Below are 21,639 nucleotides of genomic sequence, written 5' to 3' on the forward strand. Positions count from 1 at the left end.
ACATGCTAACATGCTATAGCACATTTATCACCTGTCTCCTGTCACCGGAATATAAACTCCGGTAGGATAGGGATTTTGGTCTGTTATGTTCACTGAAAATCCCTAGTGCCTAGTTGAGTGGCCAGTACATAACAAGTGCTCAGTAAGTACTTGTTTGAAGAATGAATAAAAATGCACATATTTTTGACCATTAGGCAGTGAGCTTCAAGAGATAGGGGCAATACCCATTTTATTTACTCACAGGGCTTGGCACAGATTACACACTTCATAAACATTCATTAATGTGGCAGCCCAGCATACCATTTTTAGGAATTTATAGATAGAGTCCTAGATATACTCATGCAGGGCATATTAATTAGATATTAATTGCACATTAATTAACATTAATTGAAGCATTTTTGCAGAAGCAAAACTACTGGAGACCAAGATGTGCATCACTAGAAGACCTGGGCTAAGTAAATTTGTCCTCCACACACTAGAGTACTAGGCAGCTATTCAAAACAATGAGGTATCTTCTTTCTTTCTTTCTTTTTTTGAGTTTAAACGCATTTTGTTTTATTTTTGGACAACCTACATGACGTTTTTCTTTCTCAAAAACAATGCCTACACGCGAAACAAATCAATGTCAAAATGATGAGCTCGAGATGACATCAGTCCCATTTGTCTAAGTCCTGGAGTTGTGTGGATGAAAAGCAGCAACAAGAGGGTTATGACGAGCAGGTGATAGATCCATAGTAACAGCCAGATTTGTTAACATTTTTCCATTTGTAAACCATCCTTAAAGAAAATCATATATGGGGTCACACCATCCTCACAGTAGGCCAGCAGAGCAACCATGCCATCTGGATTAATGTTTTCACCAACAAAGAACTGATAGGTTTTCTTTTTTTTTTTTTTGGCACATGGGCTTAGTTGCTCCGTTGCATGTGGGATCTTCCTGGAGCTGGGATCAAACCCATGACCTCTGCATTGTCAGGCGGATTCTTAACCACTGCGCCACCTAGGAAGCCCAGGTTTTCTTTTTTGAAAAAAAATTTTTTAATATTAATTTATTTGGTTGCTCTGGGTCTTAGTTGTGGCAGGTGGGTTCCTTAGTTGTGGCACAGGGCTCGTTAGTTGTGGCATGCATGTGGGATCTAGTTCGCTGGCCAGGGATGGAACCCAGGCCCCCTGCATTGGGAATGCGGAGTCTTAACCACTGAACCACCAAGGAAGTCCCCAGCTGATAGTTTTTGAAATTAGCAAGGATGTGTTTGATTTGTTCTGTGGCCCCTGTCATAAAAGGTTTTACTCTTTCTGGTCTCTGTTCTTCAAGCTTCCCTTTGATTGACTTCATGTCATCTTTGATGTACTTCTTGTAGGCTTCTTTTGTGAAGCTTTTTTCCTGCAAGTACTGGTTCATGACAATGTGGACACCAGTGACTACTGTGCTTTCTGTACCTTTGCCCTCAGGGCCTTCAACAGAGGCATTTCCACCAATGAGCGAGTCATCAATATTACCCTCTGTCTTACTGACCATCTTCCCCTCCACCTCCAGACACAGCCCGTCCACGACCTCCCGGATCTTGTAGATGTCGGAGAACATCTCATCGTAGCCCATGAGGTCCTGGTAGATGATCACCGTGGCGACTGGAGGGAGAGGACGCAGCACTACCTTATTAGGAGCCGGGAGCTCACAGCTAGTGGTGCAGCCATAGGGGCGCTTGAGGGGTGGGGGCAGTGGGCGAGAAAGGGAGGTGTTTTGTTTTTAATAGCTGCCGGTGAAGTTAAATATAATAGCTCCTTTCCCACCAAACAACAGGTGGTTTTTTGTTTTTGTTTTTGGTTCTTTTTGGTTGTTGTTGCTGAGACCTGAGAGAAAATTATTGAGGTCCTTCTAAAACAATGATCCCAGAGAATTCCCTGGCGGTCCAATGGTTAGGATTCCATGCTCCCACTGCGGGCGCATGGGTTTGATCCCTGGCCTGGGAATTAAGATCCCGCATGCCACACGGTGTGGCCGAAAAATAAAAAGTAAAAAAATAAAATAACGATCCCAACATCATTCCTATACAGATGCAACGAGAAGTTTCATGTAAAATGATATCATATTTTGTATGATGTTTCTCAAACTAGATGCGTGACAAATTACTAAGGCAAGAGTCAAGAAGACCTAGATATCATTTCTCAGGTTCGTCTGTGGAACATGACTGGACATTACACAGATCAAGGTTCTGATTTTCAGAAAGAATTTGTAGAGTGTAGTAGTTATTCTTTACTGCAGAATAAGAGCAGATTTATGTGATATAAATATTCAACTGGACAATGGGAAGGAAAAAATTAATGGAAATTGGCACCAAAACAGGAGAGGTGACAGAATGCATAATCACTACAATTCTGCATCTCCCCCCTCAATTTGGGCTAACAGTTTCCTTTTAGTAAATGGAATACGCATATGGATTCCAAATGAAGGTAGAAGAGATTTCAAATTCACTCATCTGGGTTAAAAAAAAAAGGTAGGTCTACATATATCGATTCAGAAAGGTGTCCAAGATACACTGTGAAATGAAGACAGCAGAGTTCAAGAAATCAAGGTGCAGAACAGTATGATCCTATGTGTACAGAATAAAATGTGTTTGTGTGTGTCTAGTTTAAGAAACTATTTTACAGTGGTTACCTCTGGGGAGTGAAATGGACATATTTAATTTTCTTCCCTTATTTCCTTTTGGATTTTGTGCATGTTTTTATATTTTTTAATTTAAAAATATAAATTATCATTCCAATCAAGGCATGTGATTAGTTTTAGATATCGTTTGTTTTCACTATTAGACGACAAACTTCCAATCAAAAGCATAGAACTGTGCAACTAGAGATTATCATACTAAGAAAAGTAAGTCAGAAGGAGAAAAACAAATACCATATGATATCACTTGTATGTGGAATCTAAAATATGACACTAAACAGAAACAGACGCACAGACATAGAGAACAGACTTGTGGTTGCCAAGGGTGAGAGGTTTAGGGGAGCGAAGGACTGGGAGTGTGAGATTAGCAGAAGTAAACTATTATATATAAGATGGATAAATAACAAGGTCCTATTGTATAGCACAGGGAACTATATTCAGTTTCCTGTGATAAACCATAATGGAAAAGAATATGAAAAAATAATAAAAAATAAAGAATGTCTATATGAAGTAAAAAACAATGGAATACCTACTCCATTGGGATGAGCATTACATGAAATAACCTGGCAAAGGACCAAGCAAGAAGCAAGCTTTCAATAAATAGTAGCAATTAACAGAATAATTATTATCACAATTATTTACAAGAAGACCACTTACACACACACACACACACACACACAGACACAAGCACAGAACTGGAAGGGTTCATCATTACCTAAGTGGATGCTTACTTAGGGGTACCACTAGTAACCTCTGGTATAGACTATTCTTTCACCTGCAATGATTGCATGTACTCCAATTCTAGGCAGACCTCTAGCACTCTAAAAATCATATCCCTGTTCACAATTAAGTGAATGAGCAGAGCATAGGGGACCATTGATTTGGGGGCTGAATGTGGGAAGGGTGTGTGGGGAGAAGCACTGGGCTGTGGGTCACGGATGTAGGGTGGCAGGGATGGGGAGGGCCAGCTGTGTGTTCTGGCCTTGTCTCTTCCTCTTTCCTTTGCCCTCTGTCCTTGGCTCCACTTCCTTCTCAGACTCAGACATCTACTAAATGGCACCTGTCAGGTGGGGGCTTTGTGATCACCAGTTTTCTTTACGGTTAAGATTCACAGTTCTATTATAATTTCCCCCACTGTCCTTGGCCCATCCCATCTACTGGCTCCCTTCTCTCTGAGAAGGTGTTTCTAAGAACCCAGACCCTTCCTCCGCCCAGTCCCCCACCCATATGAAACCCCTGGGCTCAGAGGTGATTTCTGCCTGATCAGAGAGATAGGACTATGGGGTCAGGGCATTTGTACGCTCGCAGTATGAAATCAGCCACGGAAGACACAAAAGTGATATGCAATAGCGTCAACTTTTATTACCCTCCTGCTTCCCAGGGCACCCTGCTTCTGCTAACTCAATGCCTCAGAACTTTGGTGTCCGAGGTCTCAGACACCACTTTGCCGTCCACGAGCCTGAGGGTGGTGGTCTTCTGGATGGTTTGCATGGAGTTGCTGCTGTCCACAGCATCACCAAGACTGTAACAAAATACAAAGCCCCAGTTATAAACAGCCCCGCAGAGAAAAGAGAAACAAAGAAAGTGGAGAAAAGAAGCCTCCTGATCCCTGCCTGTATTTCCAGATTCCCCTTGGTTGCTTCCTCCATGAAAGGAAAATGGAAGGCCAAATTCCACCTGTGCTCTAAGAGCAGCTGGGAGCAATACTTAGTCCATTCTCTTCTCTGGGCATGTACAGAGCACCAGCCCAGTGCTCAGTGGGTACCAATGAACAGGCATATGGGGGAGCTAACAAAAGCTCAGGCTTTGGGGAGAAGTGGCAGCTTGACCCCAGCTTATACAGGTAGGAGGAGAGCCCCACTCACTTGAAGCCCTCCCCATCTTCTAGCAGGCGGCGGTAGGTGTTGATCTCAGCCTCCAGCTTGACCTTGATGTTCAGCAGGGCCTCATATTCTTGGGTCTGGCGTTGCCCCTCTGCCCGGGTCTGGGCCAGCTCCGACTCCAGGTGCAGGAGGACCCCGTTGAGCTGCTCCATCTGCATGGCAGAGCGGGCCTCCACTTCCCTCAGGCTGTTCTCCAAGCTGGACTTCTGCAGGGGCACAGGGAAGGGGGCCGGGTGAGACAGAGTCCGGGAGGAAGAGTCTCTGCAGCTTTCAGCCCTCTTTGAAGTTTTGAGTGCCTATTGTTTGCTAGGTACTCGGGTAGTGGGTAGGAGCCGTGGGAAATGCAGCAAGAAACACCCCTTCCTCAGCAAAAGGCACTGAAAGCTCTCACCAGATTTCTCATGGAATCCAGGTCGATCTCCAGGGACTGGACGGTGCGTCTCAGCTCCGTGAGTGTCATCTCAGCAGCTCCTACCTCAGCGCTCTGCGAGGTGACCACTGTGGTGCTCTCCTCAATCTGCGGGGCGGACATGGTCCTCAGGTCCCTCCTCCACTGTCGGCCTCCCTCCCGCACCCTTGTGCCTCTGTGCCTAGCCTGGCATCCATCTTTTCCCCCCGAGTACCTGCTGAGACCAGTACTTGTCCAGTTCCTCTCGGTTCTTCTGAGCCAGCTCATCATACTGGGCCCGGATGTCTGCCATGATCTTGCTGAGGTCCTGAGGTTTGGGGGCATCCAACTCCACGGTCAACCCAGAGTTGGCAATCTGGTTTTGTAGACCCTTTACTTCCTAAAGGAGAGAGGGGCAAAAGTGAGGAGGGGCTCAGGGCAGAGCTCCGGGAAGCCTCTTCAGCTGTGACTGCCTTTCCCAGGAGGCCTATAGGATCTGCTGGAGAACAGAAGAGAGGACACTCTTGACTTTGCTCTCTGGGCATTGCCAGTTCTGGGCCTTCTACTCCAGAACGGTAAAATGCCAGCTGTCACCGCCCATGCTCGTCACCCACAGGTAGTGGTTTCCCTCTCATCCCTTCACCCTGTCCCTTCATCTACAAACCTGCTCCCTGTACCTTCCCCCCTCACCTTCCTCCGTCACATCTGACTTCTACTGCCAGCTGTTTGCACCTTGGTCCTTATCTCATCCTCTCACCCACGTACTTTTGACCTCACCACACTAATTCAGGTGACCCACTGAGCATGGCAACTGTCTGATGAAGAAGCACTCAGGCTGGTAGTCCTAAACTCCCCTGCAAGGCTTCTTGCACATGGCCAGCTCCATCTACTCCTCCACCCTGACTTGTCTTGGCTCCTTGGTTCCTGGCCTGGCCAGGGGCCCCCACGTGCCTCCTCGTGGTTCTTCTTCATGAAGAGCAGCTCCTCCTTGAGAGCCTCGATCTCAGTCTCCAGCTGCAGCCGGGTGACATTGGTGTCATCAATGACCTTGCGGAGCCCGTGGATGTCACTCTCCACAGACAGGCGCATGGCCAGCTCTGTCTCATACCTGTGGGAGTGGAGGTGATCAGAAGGGCCCCATTTCTGATCCCAAACCTTCTCAATCCATGCCACCTGCTAAGAGCAGCCCCGTGCCCACTGCAAACCAGCCATCTGAGTCAGGAATCAGGCGGTAATCCTCTGAACACTGTTCCTGGCACTTGGGGGACAGTATTCTTACACTGGGTTACACGATGAATAAATTAACGGAGCCTTATTCTCATCTACCCAGCTCCACCCACGGCCAACAAGATCCCTCTAATGGGCCCCCGCTTCCTAGCCCCCAGCCTTACTTGACTCTGAAGTCATCAGCAGCAAGACGGGCATTATCAATCTGCAGAACGATGCGGGCATTGTCCACAGAACTTGCGAAAATCTGGGGGGATTGTGGAGAGAGGTTGCTCCATGAATGAGCAGTCGGTGATGGGGTGGGCTGAGTGTGTGGAGGGTGTTCTGTGTCTCAGTGAAAAAACCTTTCTAGTCCCCAGGCTGACCAGAGGCTCTGCTTCTATACCTATCCCCTTCCACCTGTGCCCCTCGTACTGCTCCTTCCTTTCCTGGAGTCCCAGATGCCGGCGTTCCCAGTCTCCTGCTGCCCCTCCTTCTAGGCCTCCTCTGGCTGGCCTGACCGGAAGTGAGCAGCTACTGAAAAGTCCTCTCCCTGGCCCTCTCCCGGCACTTTTCCCTGGTGCACCTGCTCAGCGACCCCCCCCCCCCCCACTGGCCTCTCCCACAGGTAGGCCTCCTGTTTACTCCTGGATGACTCAGCCTCAGCCACATCTGCTTAACCCCTCCAACTGTCCCCTCTCTGGCAGAGGCCAGAGTGTCTGGGTCCTTGTTATGGGCCTTGTTTCACCTCCCTCCATGCTATCCACTCCTCTGCGAAGCTCCCCCTCCTCTTCCCACTCTCTCCTGGGGAAGGGCCCTTCTGTGCCCACTCACCATCCTCAGGGTCCCTGTGACCAGGGGCAGTGTGTATGGAAATCCGGGGCATTCCTAATCCCCTCCAGGTGGAGCTGGGAGTGGGCGGGAGGTAGACCCGGGAAGGAGTGCACGCACCCCACCCTACCAAAATTCCTATCCTTGGGGGAGGGGGAGGGGGAGGAAGAGGGTAGGGAGTGGATAACTGGAGGGTCAAACGCGGCTGGGAGTTGGGGCTGCTCCCTCCATGCCCCCTTACCTGAGCCCTCAGGTCGTCGATGGTCTTCAAGTAATGCCCCCAGTCTCTGACCTGGGGTCCCTTCTTCTCCAGGTGTTCCCGGATCTTGCTCTCCAGTCTCCTGTTATCAGCCTCCAGGCTCCTCACCTTCTCCAGGTAGGAGGCCAGGCGGTCATTCAGGTCTTGCATGGTCTCCTTCTCGCCCTGGATGCCCCCTACGCCCACCAGACCCCCGGCCATCCCGGCGCCCAGGTTCCCGGACCCCCAGCCGCCCCGGACGCTGGTGGTGCGGGACACGGAGATCCGGGAGCCCGAGCCCCCGGCGCCTGCATAGACGCTGGCCGCGCTGCTGACCGGGCGCACCCGGTGGCCCGGCGACTGCACGGAGCCCAGCGACCGGTAGTTGGAGAAGGTGGACTGGGCGCTGAAGCTCATGTTGTTTGTTCCGCGGGGAGAGAGCGAGGCCAGGACTCAGGTGCTGGACCGTGGCGTGTGTGAGGTCCGCAACTCAAGTTATAGCTCCCTGCGAGGGGGGTGGGGACCCGCCCGGACAGGCCCCGCCCCCGCCACCAGAGTCGCCGCCGAAGCCTGGGCCACAGGTGGACCGAGGGGACTCCGCGCCCTTGGTTCCTGACCCTCCCCAGCCTTTCCCCGCCCCCTCAGCACCAGCCCGCCAAGGCCACCCGCCACCCCCCAGGGTGGGGGTGAGCCAGTGGGACCGCGACGGCCAAGGTCAGCTGGTGAAGTAGGCTCTGGCAGCGGGGATCTCAGGGCAGGAAATGACGTTATTGTACCCCCCTCCCCCAGGTAGAGGAGGTACCGGGCTGGCTGAGAATTTGGGGAGATGAGTGTCGGAGTCGGGTGTGAGTCTCCGTCATTGTCCTCAGCCTGCAGCTCAAGTTTCCACCTGCAGGGGGCATCTTGGGGGAAAGCCGGAGCCCCAGGAGTCCTGGGGAGGAGACGCTGGGGGCTGGAGAAGAGGAGGAGAAACCCCGATCCGGAGCTTAAGTCTGCTGGTTTACGCTCGACCCCCACCACACTTGGTTCCCCATCGCGCCCTCCTGCCCTTGTTCCCTAGCACACGCTCAGCCAGCATCCTGTAGACGTGTACTGTCCGTTACCCACAGGCACACTCACTCACCAGTTATGTTCAGATCCCTGAAAACTCACTCTCTGAACCTCCCCTCCCTCCGCTCACTCCCACGCAGGCCTGGCCTCTGGGGAACACTTTGTGGTTTGAACTGGAGAGGAGTCCTCACTTCCACACACCTGCGTATCAGCCTTACCCACACCCTTGGGTAAGCAAATAATTTCTCAGCACTCACAGTTCAACAAATATTTGTGGGGCACCTACTGTGCATCAGGCCCTGTTCTGGTTGCTGGGAGAGCAGCAGTGGAAAGAGACCGTCAATGCCTCGTGGAGGCAGTCACATGTCCCACTTGGTACGGGGCCTGAGAGGACAGACATGCGCACCCCGAAACATTCTAGCTGAGACTCAGCCCTGGTGGCCAGCCCTTGCTCCCTCCTTACTAGGACTTTTCTGCAGACCCCCTCCTTCCCCTGCCTTTCCTCCAAAGGCTGTCTGGATCCCAAGTGGGTCCCCAGGGGGCTGCCTCCTCCTGGACGCTTATGTCAGGATATGGTGAGAAGAATGGAGGTAAGGAAGTTCCCCCTGCTCCCTTCACCCCTGAAGCTGGATGGTGACCCTCTGCTGAGTGAGCTGGAGAAATCGTGAGGCACTGGGCCTTCAAGTCTGTTGCCACCAGCAGCTCGTTTGTCTGGCAGGGTCTGGCATTACACACCTGTTTGTGCTCTTTGCTCTGGAGAGGACTTATTGATTCTTTTTTTTTTATTTTATTGGCTGTGTTAGGTCTTTTTTTGCTGTGCGCGGGCTTGCTTTAGCTGCGGTGAGTGGGGGCTACTCTTCGTTGTGATGCGCGGACTGCTCATGGCCGTGGCTTCTCTTGTTTAGGAGCACGGGCTCTAGGCGTAGTGGGCTTCAGTAGTTGCAGCACATGGGCTCAATAGTTGTGGCTCACAGGCTCTAAAGCGCAGGCTCAATAGTTGTGGTGCATGGGCTTAGTTGCTCCGTGGCATGTGGGATCTTCCTGGACCAGGGATCGAACCTGTGTCCCCTGCATTGGCAGGTGGATTCTTAACCACTGTGCCACCTAGGAAGCCCCAGGATTTATTGATTCTTATCGAGCTGCCAGCTGAACTGAAGAGGTGGGGGCAGACAGGAGAGGAGGAATGGCAAGAGAAGGGTCTCCGGGAGTAGCTAGGTCAGTGGACCAGTCAGAGGGGGGATACTGCTCAGATGGGGGGCATGGCCCTGGATCATCCCAGGCCTGGCACCTTCTGGTGGGGAAAGTCCCTCAGCACCCAATGGGAGCCGGCCAGAGGAGGGTCAGGGCCTGCTGAAGCTCAAAAGGCAAATGGGATGCCCACTAGTTTTGCATGGAAGATTTCTGAGAGCTTAGAAGTGCCAGCCAGTCAAAGAGTTATCTCCGTTCACCTTCACATTCCCCAATGAGGGTCCAGAATTGTCATGGTGTGCAGAATTGCACAGTAAGGTACAGAGATTACATATGTGATGTATTGCCTTTGCTGTTTCTGCTAAGCTTGAGGTCAGCCATTTTGGGTACTTTGCTAGCTGGGTGAACTTGGGGAAGTTACTTAACTCTGCACTGGAGTTTCTTCATAGATAAAAGGAGAAGAAAGCCTGTCCAGTCTATCCTTGGGTGGTAATGGATATGAATGTTAATTATCACTCCATTATTCACTGAACAAATGCTAATTACTGCAGAGTAAATCTCCAAGAGGGCAGCTGTGGAGGGGTCAATTTTATTGTAAAGATGTCTCCATGATATAAAGACTCTTTCTAAGTCACTTAACACCCCTGGGGGACTTTGAATTCCAACAGGGATCAGGCCCAGATCTAAAGATTCTTATCTAAGCTCCTTTCCAGATCTTTCTCTGACTCCTGCCCCACTCCAACTGCTTGGGACATTTTGAGGCCTGGGGAGGGAGGTGCTGTCTGGGGGCTGGAGAAGGAGTGCTGCCAGCCAGGTCTTATCTCCTGTGGCTGATGTTAGTGGCCACATTCCTGACCTCTTGCAGCATTGGGGCAAAGAATAGCGACCTCAGTTTTCCAGGACCAGCCTGCCCTTTTCCACCACATCCAGATTCCTCCATGGTCCAGGGCCTTTTCACTCTGTCTGAGAGCCTCCGGGAGAGCTGGGGAGGGGGTGCAAGGGGGGGGTCTCGGCCCCCCAGGTTCCCAGCACTGGGGCTCTGGGGTGGTGGGGGGGGCCGGAAGGGAAGAGGGATGGGTGATTGTAAGGCCGGTCCCGGGAGAAGGAGGAGCAGGAAGGGCCCTGGTGAGAGGCCGGAACAAAGACAGCTGAGAAGGCATGTCGAGTAAAGAGGCTTGGCAGAGGGGGGTCCAGAAGGAGGGGAAATTCCCCCTGCCCCCATCCTGCCCTGTGTTCCGGTGTCCTACTGAGGGGGAGCAGGGAACCTGAGAGACAGGTTTGACTCCTGAGTAAACTCAGAGATGACCCTGATAAAGGGGGGTCAGCTCTTTCCTCCCCCTCCCTACATTCTTCCGCGGAGAGCTGGAGCCACAGCCCTGGGAAAACTAGATAGTGGGGGGATTAAGGGATGGGGGATCCCGAGGGCCTGGAGCCTTTTAGGCTTTGCTTTATCATTTAGGCTGTAAACTTTGTACCCGACCCTTAGAGTAGCAGCTGAAGTGTGAGGGTGGGCGTCTGTAGACCAAATGGCGGCCGTGGTGGTCACGGTGCGGGGAGGAGGGGCAGGGGCGGGTGTCTGATTCTCATCTTCTCCAAGGATGGAAGGATTGAGAACGACTCCAGAAAGGACTTTCCAAAGGTGTGAGTGTGTTGGAGGTGGTGAGAGGTCCTTCTGGTGTGGACAGCAGGGGGCAGCAGGGCGGACGAGAGGTTGGCCTGGGAGGCTGCCCTCAGCTCCCCTCCGTGGAGGGCCCAGCGTGCCAGCGGGCCTCCCACAGGAGGACCTCCAGGGCTACTGAGTTAGGCGCAGAGCCCCAGAGGAAGAGAACAGACAGAGGGAGGAATGGGGCGAGACCCGAGCAAAAGGAGTCTGGGGCTGAGTGAGAACTCCTGTTGTTCAGCCCTGAGTCTGGCATGTAGGGGGAGCTCCATAAATGATTTTTTTCCCCATGTATGATTTGGATGTAAACAATTAATGAAAAGGGAGGCCAAGAAGTGTGGTTAGGGGGGCTGTGGATGCAGGTGGGATGATGGGGGTGGCAGCTGGTTTGGGGGCAGGACCCAATCTGAATCCCTCAAGACTTTTGGGAATTTCTCTGGAAGTGTCCCTGCCGTTTAGAGACCCTGGACCGGCCTGTCCAGTGTAGAGTGGGGGAGGGGTGCTGAGGGTTCGGGCCAGGCCCTTTCTCCTGGGGTTGGGAAGGTCAAAGAATGCTCTGGTACTTTTATAACATTGCTTCAGCTGGGTTTGTATCCCGGGTTATTTCCCAAGGATAAAGGAAGGAAAGATCAGCTCTGGGGAGCATGTAGCTGCCCAGGAATCTCCAGTGACAAAGCTCTGAGAGGATTCCAGGGAATCTGGCCCTTCCAGAGTCCCCTCAGCAACCTGGGGTCCCCTGCAGTCTCCCCTGGCAAAGCCAGCTCTCGCCCACCAAGGGTGGCCTCTCCTAGTCTTATGACTTCTTCCCCTTTCCCTTTCTGACCCTGGTGTTCCTGGTCCCTCCTCAGGTACAACCCCGTTACCTCACTGCCATTCCCCAGCCCATCACCTCTTTCCAATCTGCCAAGAGGTTGGGGGGGGGGGCGGGGAGGGGCACAGGGATGAGTGTGGCACCTGGTGTCAGAAGACCTGGGTTCAAGTTCCTCCTGCTGACTGGGTGGTCTTGGGCAAATTTGCTCGCCTTGGTCTCCTCAGCTGTAGAATAAGGATAATAGTTATATCTACTCTGAGAGTTTTCGTGAAGATCAAATGAGACAATCTGCCTGGAAGAGCTTTTATTCTTTTTAAAGATTTATTTATTATTTATTTATTTTTGGCTGTGTTGGGTCTTTGTTGTTACGTGCAGGCTTTCTCTAGTTGTGGCAAGCAGGGGCAAACGGTGCACAGGCTTCTCATTGTGGTGGCTTCTCTTATTGCGGAGCATAGGATCTAGGCACACGGGCTTCAGTAGTTGTGGCACATGGGCTTCAGTAGTTGTGGCTCGTGGGCTCTAGAGAGCAGGCTCAGTAGTTGTGGTGCACGGGCTTAGTTGCTCCACGGCACGTGGGAGATTCCCAGACCAGGGATTGAACCTGTGTCTCCTGCATTGGCAGGCGGATGCTTAACCACTGAGCCACCAGGGAAGTCCTGCCTGGAAAAGCTTTTTTTTAAAAATTTTTTAAACTTTATTTATTTATTTTTGTTACTTATTGGCTACGTTGGGTTGCGTGGGCTGTCTCTAGTTGTGGTGAGTGGGGGCTACTCTTCGTTGTGGTGCACAGACTTCTCATTACAATGGCTTCTCTTGTTGCAGAGCATGGGCTCTAGGCACATGGGCTTCAGTAGTTGTGGCTTGTGGGCTCCAGAGTGCAGGCTCAGTGGTTGCGGCGCACAGGCTTAGTTGCTGCGCAGTATGTGGGATTTTCCTGGACCAGGGATTGAACCCATGTTCCCTGCATTGGCAGGCGGATTCTTAACCACTGCACCACCAGGGAAGTCCCTGGAAGAGCTTTGACGGAGGAAGAAGTCAGTTAATTTCCTTTCTTTTCTGGTTTGCCGCCATCTACTCTTTTTTCTTCCCAGATCCCTTATTTCGCTCTCACTACGCTCTAGCCTTCTACTCCCCGCTCATCACTATTTCTTTACTTTCAACTTGGGCACAGGGCAGGGGCAGCTAAAACTGAGTCTATGGAAAAGGAGGTGAAATGGAAAAGTAGAGTGGCTGAAAACCCATCTCAAAATCATCCCATCAATGGCCACGTCTCTACCAGGCTCTCTCCTTTTGGCTTTGAACTAGGCAGATCTACTAGAAATGTCTGGGGAAACTGTCCTGTGAGCAGCTAGACAAGCAAAGCTGCAGCTTGAGAGAGGCATGGGGTATGGAATGCAGCTTGTGGGGCCAAGGCTAGCCCTCAGGGCCTTTGCACAAACTGGACAAAGTCAGCCTCCTCCTTGTCTCCTTGGCCTGGTGCCCTTGTGCACTGACCGACATGCACAGGCAGATGTGGTAGCCCATCTGGAGCCATCCCCCCAGAGGATTTGGGGAAAACCCTGGTGTGGATGAGATGGCTTAAGGGAAAAGATCAGACAAAAAAAAGTGGGCAGAGTCTACACAGAGGGACCCAAGACAAAAAGAGGAGGAGGAGACAAAGGGAAAAGAGAGGAGGAAGGAGAGGAGGTCCAGACTCCTGCCAGCTCCCAGAAGACACCAGGAGAGAGGGCTGTCCTGAAAGCCAAGGAGAAGAAGTTTCAAGGAGGGGAGATACACACAGAGATCAAGCAGGCTGAGGACAAGCAGAGCACGGCCAGTAAAGTGATAGAGACCGAAGCCAGATGCTGAAAGGCCAGGGAGGAAGTGGTTAGTACTAAGTGGAAGCAGAATGTGAGCTTTTCTTTTAAGAAGTTTGGGGGAGTTCCCTGGCGATCCAGTGGTTAGAACTCTGTGCTTCCGCTGCTGGGGGCATGGGTTCGATCCCCAGTTCCCGGTAGGGAATTAACGTCCTGTGAGCCACATGGCATGGAAAAAAAAAATTCTTTTTTAAATTGAAAAAATGAAATTTGTCAGGGAAGGAAAGGAGAAAATGGGGTGATACCCTGTTGCAGGTAGCAAGGTTGATGGAAGGTGTCCTCAGGATGGTACTGTTTGGCCAGGCTGATCAACAATTAAGCAATGACAATGGAGTGAGGTGCTTCACCAGGGCAAGTCCAGGGCACAGAGGAAGGGCACAGAGGAAGCCCACAGCAGCAACTGCTAAAGCAGCCCAAGAGCCTCTGGAAAGTGCCACTTCAGCTGAAACTTGAAGAGTGCTGGTGCTAGAAGGTGGCAGACCTGGGATTTGTCATATGTAACTTCTGCATGCTTCTGCCTCTCTACCAACGGGAAGAGCAGGACAGAGGCAGAAGGAGGCTGTGGCACACATGATGAGATACATGGTCTATCCATGGCGCACGAGGCTATGTGAATGGTTTTGAGGTCCTAGTGAAGGTCACGCAGCATGGCCCTATGATGAGACCAACCACAAAAGAATCTATATCCTAGGGGAATCTCTTGCTGAGAGATGAGAGAGAGGGAGTGGTGGAAAATCAGAAGCAAAGGAATCTAGATTTACAACATTGTTGACATAGACTCTTGGGGTGGGTTGAGTGGGAAAGCAAAGGCAACCAGAAGACCTCAGAGGAAAAGGAGTCCAGTGCTTGGAAGCTGACGTGATGGGTGGGAGCAGCTGTCTAGAAAACAAGGGAGCACGAGATGTGGCGTGTCAAAGAGGGGATTGTCAGAGTTTGGGGTCAGAGCAGATGATATCCTTTGAGGGAGGCTGAAGGTGCTGAAAATCAGAGTTAAGGATCTTAAGGAAAAGAAAGGATAAGGAAAGAGCTTAGATTTTTAGAGTCAGACAGATTTAAATTTGTGTTCTAGCTCTGTTGTTTGCCTGCTGAGTGACTTTGTTCAAGTCGGGTGCCCAAGTTAGGGAGATACAGTTTCCTCATCTGTTGTTGCAGGAATTAAATGTGCATGATAGGGCCTGGAGCATAGCAGGTGCTCCCCTGCCGCCTTCTCCTGGAATCATCAACAGCATGGAGGTTCAAGTCTCTCAGTTTGGTTCAGTTCCACAGTGAGCTGGGGATACAGAGAAAAATAAAAATAAATAGTAACCATCAAGGAGATGATTATTAGAAGGAACAGATAACTGGACCAAAAAAATGCAGTGTGACAGGTGCTATGAAAGGTTCTAAAGTACTATGAGAGGAGGCAATAATTCATCCATTCGTTAGCAATTTGTAAAGCAACTGCTATGTGCCAGTCATGTTCGAGGCTCTGCGTATAGAGCAAAGAAAAGCCAGATAAGGTTGTGGTTTTTAAGGAGCTCACATTTTAGGTGTTGAAGGGCTGGGATAGTGGAGAACCTCGTGAAGGAAGGAATGCTCTGGCGGAGCCTCAAAACATGAACGAGAACTTGTTAGAGAGACCAGGGGGTCGAGGAGAAGTCTTTCCAGATAGAACGACTGGCATTGTGACCTGTTACAGTATCCAACAGAATCCCCTCCTCTGAGTTTCAGATCTGTGTCTCCTGCCCATCACTGGATATTGTCCCCACTTGGAGCTTTCTAATAAATCTTTTTTTTATTTTTTAATTTATTTTGGCAGCGCTGCGCAGCTTGCCAGATCTTAGTTCCCAGACCAGGGATTGAACCTGTATCTCAGCTATGAAAGTGTGGTCTCTTAACCACTGGACTGCCAAGGAATTCCCAAAGAGATACTAAACTTACTAGAAATAAGGCTGGATCTTCCTGCATCTTTTTTTTTTTTTCTTTTCTTCTTTCAAACAATTCAGGTTTGGACTTCCCTGGTGGCACAGTGGGTAAGAATCCGCCTGCCAGTGCTGGGGACACAGGTTCAATCCCTGCTCCAGGAAGATCCCACATGCCATGGAGCAACTAAGCCTGTGCGCCACAACTATTGAGCCCATGTGCTACAACTACTGAAGTCCTAGTGCCTAGAGCCCGTGCTCTGCAACAGAAGCCTCAGCAATGAGGAGCCCGCGCACCACAATGAAGAGTAGCCCCTGCTCGCCGCAGCTAGAGAAAGCCCGTGTGCAGCAGTGAAGACCCAATGCAGCCAGTAAATAAATTAATTAAAAAAAAAGTCCTATTGTATTCCTTCATAGTCAATCTTCCTCACCCACCCCTAGCTCTGACAACAGTGGATCTTTTTTCCTTTTTCAGAATGCCATGTAAATTGAGTCATACAGTATGTAGCCTTTGTCTCTGACTTATTTCACTTAACATAATGCTTTTGTGTTTCACCCACATTATTGCACATATCAGCAGTTTGTTCCTCTTTATTGCTGTATAGTATTCCACTGTATGGCGGTATCACAATTTGTTTATTCATTCACCAGTACGTGGATATTTGAGTTGTTTCCAATTTTTAGTAATTATGAATAAAACTATTATAAATATCTGTGTACAGTTCTTTGTGTGGATACATGTTTTAATTTCTCTTGGATAAAATAGCTAGGAATGGGATGGTGGGTTGTCTGGTAAGTATATGTTTAACTTTATAAGAAACTGCCAAACTATTTTTTTTTCAATTGAAGTTTAGTTAATTTATAATATTTTATTCAAACTACTTTTTAAAGCAGCTGTACCATTTTGCATTCCCACCAGTAATGTATGAGTTCCAACTGCTCTGCACCCTCACCAGCACTTTTTATTATTTTTCTTTTTTTAAATTATAGCTTTTCTGGTGGGTGCATAGTAATATCCCATTGTGGTTTTAATTTGTAGTTTTGTAATGACTAATGATGTTGAGCATCTTATTTATGTGCTTTTGTTGCCATCTGTATCTCTTCTTTAAGTGTCAGTGTGAATCTATTGCCCATTAAAAAATATTGGGTTGTCCATAAAAGAAATGAAAAGACAATGTACGGAAATGGAGAAAATATTTGCAAATGATATGACAGACAAGGACTTAATCTTCAAAATACACAAACAACTTATACAACTCAACAACAAAAAAAACACAACCCAATCGAAAGATGGACAAAAGACTTGAATAGATATTTCTCCAAAGAAGACATACAGATAGCCAGTAGGCACATGAAAAGATGCTCAACATCACTAGTTATTAGATAAATGCAAATCAGAACTGCCATGAGGTACCACCTTACACCAGTCAGAATGGCCATCACTGAAAAGTCTACAAATAACAAATGCTGGAGAGGGTGTGGAGAAAAGGGAACCCTTTTGGTGAGAATGTAAGTTGGTGCAGCCTCTATGGAAAACAGCTTCGAGGTTCCTCAGAGAACTAAAAATAGAATTACCATGTGATTCATCAATCCCACTCCTGGACATATACCCAGACAAAACTATAATTAAAAAAGATACACGCATCCCTATGTTCGTAGCGGCATCAAAAAATACAGCACCCCTACGTTCACAATAGCCAAAACATGGAAACAACCTAAATGTCCATCAACAGGTGAATGGATAAACAAGCCGTGGTACATATATAAAATGGAATACTACTCAGTCATTAAAAACAATTAAATAATGCCATTTGCAGGAACATGGATGCGACTAGAGATTATCATACTAAATGAAATAAGTCGGAAGAAAGAGAAAGACAAATACCATATGATATCACTTATATGTGGAATCTAAAATATGGCACAAATGAACCTATCTACAAAACAAAAACAGACTCACAGACATAGAGAACAGACTTGTGGTTGCCAAAGGGGAGGTGGGTGGGGGAGGGAAAGACAGGGATTGTGGGATTAGCAGATGTAAACTATTATATGTAGGGTGGATAAACAGCAAGGTCCTACTGTATAGCACAGGGAAATACATTTAATATCCTGTGATAAACAAAAGAATGTAAAGAATGTATATATGTGTATAACCGAGTCACTTTGCTGTACAGCAGAGATTGGCACAATATTGTAAATCAACTATACTTCAATTAAAAAAATAAAATAAAATTTTTAAAAATTGGGTTGTCTTTTTTATTATTTATTTTTGAGAGTTTAAAAAAATATATCTAGATTTAAGTTCTTCTTGATATATGTGATTTACAACTATTTTCTTCCAGTCTGTAGTTATCTCTCCATTTTCTTAATGGTGTCTCTTGAGGAGAAGCTATTACTTTTGAAGAAGTTCAGTTTATCAAATTTTTACTTTAAGGATCATGCTCTGGTGCTGTATTTGAGAAATCTTTTCTTATCTGAAAGTCACAAAGATTTTTTTTTTTCTGTTTTCTCCTAGAAGATTTACGGTTTTAGATTTTACATTTTCGCTTAAGACTCATTTGAGTTAATGTGTTTGGCAAATATTTTCTCCCAATCTGTGGCTTATTTTTGTATTTTCTTAACAATGTCATTAGAATAGACGATGTTTTTGATTTTGCTAAAATTCCATTGTCAAATTTTTCTTTAATGGTTTATGTTTTTTGTGTGTGTGTTCTAAGAAATCTTTACCTAACCTAAGATCAATCAGATTTTTTTCTCATGTTTTCTTCTAGAAGTTGTATATGTATATTTTTTAATTGATTAATTAATTTTGGCTGTGTTGGGTCCTCATTGCTGTGAGCAGGCTTTCTCTAGTTGTGGAGAGCAGGGACTGCTCTTTGTTGTGGTGCACAGCCTTCTCATTGTGGTGGCTTCTCTTGTTGTGGAGCACACACTCTAGGCGTGCAGGCTTCAGTAGTTGTGGCACACAGGCTTAGCTGCTCCGCAGCATGTGGGATCTTCCTGGACCAGGGATCCAACCCATGTCTGCAGCATTGGCAGGTGGATTCTTAACTACTGCGCCACCTGGGAAGCCCTAGAAGTTGTATATTTTTAGGTTTTTTGTTTTGAGTTGATTCTTGTCTATGACATGAGAATGTCCAATTGTTCCAGCACTATTTGTTGAAAAGACTATCTTTTCTGCAATGATCTACCTTGGTACCACTGTGTGAGTCTATTCTTGGACTCATGTTCCATTGATGTATATATCTATCCTTATGCTAATACCCCACTGTCTTTTTTCCCCCCCCACTGTCTTGATTACTGTAGCTTTATGGTAGGTCTTGAAACCAAGTAGTGTGATTTCTCCAATTTTCTTATTCTTTTTCAAAACTGTTTTGGCTAGTCTAGGCCCTTTGCTTTTTTAATATAAATTTTTAGAATCAGTTTGTCAATCTCTAAATAAAAGCTTACTGGAATTTTGATTGGGACTGCATTAAATCTGTGAACTTGGCATATCTCACCATTCTAGATCTTCTTTAATTTCTTTCATTAATGTTTTGTGGTTTTCAGCATACAAATCTTACACATATTTTGTTTGATTGGAAGGTATTTTATGTTTTAAATCTGATTGTTAATGTGTTGTCAATTTCAATTTCCAATTGTTCATTGCTAGTATATAGAAATATGATTTTGTATATTGATCATTTATCCTGCAACTTTGCTAAACTCTCTTATGGCAGTAGCTTTTTTTGTAGATTCTTCAAGATTTTTTTTACATAGAATATCATTTCATTTGTGAATAAAGACAGCTTTATTTCTTCTTTTCCAATCTCTATGCCTTTTTTTTCTTTTTCTTGACATTGCACTGGCTGACACCTCCATTACAATGTTAAATAAAAGTGGTGAGAAAGCAAATATTTTTGCTTTGTTCCTGATCTTGTGGTGAAAACATTCATTCTTTCACTATTAAAAATTATGTTAGCCATACATGTTTTGTAAATACTCCTCATCAGGTCAAAGAAATTTCCTTCTATTTATAGTTTACTGAGAGGTTTTTTTTTTTTTTTTTTTTGATGTGGACCATTTTTAAAGTCTTTACTGAATTTGTTACAATGTTGCTTCTGTTTTATGTTTTGGTTTTTTGGCTGTGAGGTATGTGGGATCTTAGCTCCTCAGCCAGGGATTGAACCCACACCCCCTGCACCAGAAGGCAAAGTCTTAACCACTGGGCCACCAGAGAAGTCCCAAGAGAGTTCTTAATCATAAATGGATGTTGAACTTTGTTAAATGCTTTTTCTGTATTGATTGAGATGGTCATATAATTTTTCTTATTTAGTCTATCAATAAAATGAATTACATGAATTGATTTTAAATATTCAACCAATCTTCCTGGGAGAAATCCTATTTGATTATGATGTCTTGTTCTTCTTACTTGTTGCTGGATTTGATTTGTTAATATTTTGGTAAGGATTTTGCATTAATGTTCATGGAGGATATTCATCTATATTTTTCTGGTTTTTTTTTTTTTTTTCTGGCATTGGTATCAGAGTAAAGCTGACTTTATACAAGGGTGAGTCAAAAATTATCCTCACTCTGGTTATGTTAAAACTTCTGTTGACTACACTGCCTTATCAGCGCTTTCTGTTCAAGGCTACTGTCTCCCCAGTCACTGCTGTGCAGGTGTAAACATATTACATCAGTTCATTTGTAAATGCGGTGCGTGCGAAAACGGATGCCCCACTTGTGATTTGCACGAAAGAAGAGCAGCATGCAGTCATTCTTTTTTGTGGTCTGAGGGTGTACCTGGTGCTGTTATTTATCGAAGACTTTGTGCTCAATATGGAGAAAGTGTTTTGTCGCAAAGAAGTGTGTATGGATAGATAGAGAAGTTCAAGGAAGATCGCACCAGTGTTAGCCATCAAGAAGGAGCTGGACGCCAGTCCATGTCCACGGCTGATGACAACATTGAGCGTACACGTGAAATGATTCTGTCAAATAGACAAGTGACAGTTTTCTGGGATTCTCAAGGGCCAGTCCTGGAACATTATCAGGAAAAAGGTTCTACAATCAACAGTGCTCATTACAGTGAAATGCTTATCGAGGAGGTGAAGCCTAAACTTTGGATTAAATGCAGACGACTGCTAGTCAAGGGTGTTGTGATCTTGCAGGACAATGTACATCTGCACACTTCTGCCCACACTGTTGACACTCTGCAAAAACTTCATTCTGAGGTGTTAAAGCATCCTCCCTGTAGTCCTGATCTTGCTCCATTGGCCTTTCACCTGTTTGGTTCCCTGCAAGCAGCCCAACGAGGACAGAGATTCACTTCTGATGAAGAAGTGAAGACAGCAGTGCATTCGTGGCTCACAGCTCAGCCTAAAACATTTTTTAATAAGGGAATACGAAAGCTTGTTGACAGATGGACAAAGTGTATTGAAAAACAAGGAGATTATGTGGAAAAATGATGTATTTGTCTTTTCTAAAAGTTAATTAAAATAAATTCTACAGTCAGAGTGAGGATAATTTTTGACTCATCCTTGTAAAATGAGTAGGAGCAGTTTCCTCCTCTTCCATTTTCTGGAAGAATTGTATAGAATTGATATTATTTCTTCCTTAAGTGTTTGGTAGAATTCATTAATGAAGCAATCTGGGTCTAGAACTTTCTTTGTGGAAGGTTTTAAACCAAGAATTCAATTTCTTTAATAGATATTGAACTATTAAGGCTTTCTAATTCTCTTGCATGAGCTTTGGTAATTTATGTTTTTAAAGAAATTTGTTCATTTCATCTAAGTTGTCAACTCTATAGGTAGCAATATTCCCTAATTATCCTCTTAATATCTACAGGATTTGTAATCCCCTCTTTCATTGCTGATATTGGTAGTTTGTGTCTTCTCGCTCTCTTTTTCTCTGGTGTAGGTTTTGCCAATATTTTTGATCTTCCAAAGAATCAGCTTTTGGGGTCATTGGTTTCCTCTACTGTTTT

The 21,639-nt window shown here is 46.8% G+C and overlaps 2 protein-coding genes across 2 annotated transcripts; both read right to left on the bottom strand.

Moving 5' to 3' along the window:
- Positions 1 to 750: 750 nt before the first annotated feature.
- Positions 751 to 1,624, bottom strand: LOC130833495 (translationally-controlled tumor protein-like). The gene is made up of 2 exons (XM_057703203.1): positions 1,208 to 1,624; positions 751 to 870 (listed from the first exon to the last, which is right to left on the bottom strand). Exons 1-2 carry the CDS (start codon positions 1,598 to 1,600, stop codon positions 751 to 753), a joined length of 513 nt encoding a protein of 170 aa, XP_057559186.1. The 5' UTR covers positions 1,601 to 1,624.
- Positions 1,625 to 3,999: 2,375 nt separating this feature from the next.
- KRT18 (keratin 18) lies at positions 4,000 to 7,762 on the bottom strand. Its single transcript, XM_057702503.1, has 7 exons — positions 7,212 to 7,762; positions 6,325 to 6,407; positions 5,885 to 6,041; positions 5,169 to 5,333; positions 4,937 to 5,062; positions 4,528 to 4,751; positions 4,000 to 4,184 (listed from the first exon to the last, which is right to left on the bottom strand). Exons 1-7 carry the CDS (start codon positions 7,623 to 7,625, stop codon positions 4,064 to 4,066), a joined length of 1,290 nt encoding a protein of 429 aa, XP_057558486.1. The 5' UTR covers positions 7,626 to 7,762; the 3' UTR covers positions 4,000 to 4,063.
- Between the last annotated feature and the right edge of the window lie 13,877 nt (positions 7,763 to 21,639).

Source organism: Hippopotamus amphibius, chromosome 12 (assembly GCF_030028045.1).
Source record: "Hippopotamus amphibius kiboko isolate mHipAmp2 chromosome 12, mHipAmp2.hap2, whole genome shotgun sequence".
NCBI lineage: Eukaryota > Metazoa > Chordata > Mammalia > Artiodactyla > Hippopotamidae > Hippopotamus > Hippopotamus amphibius.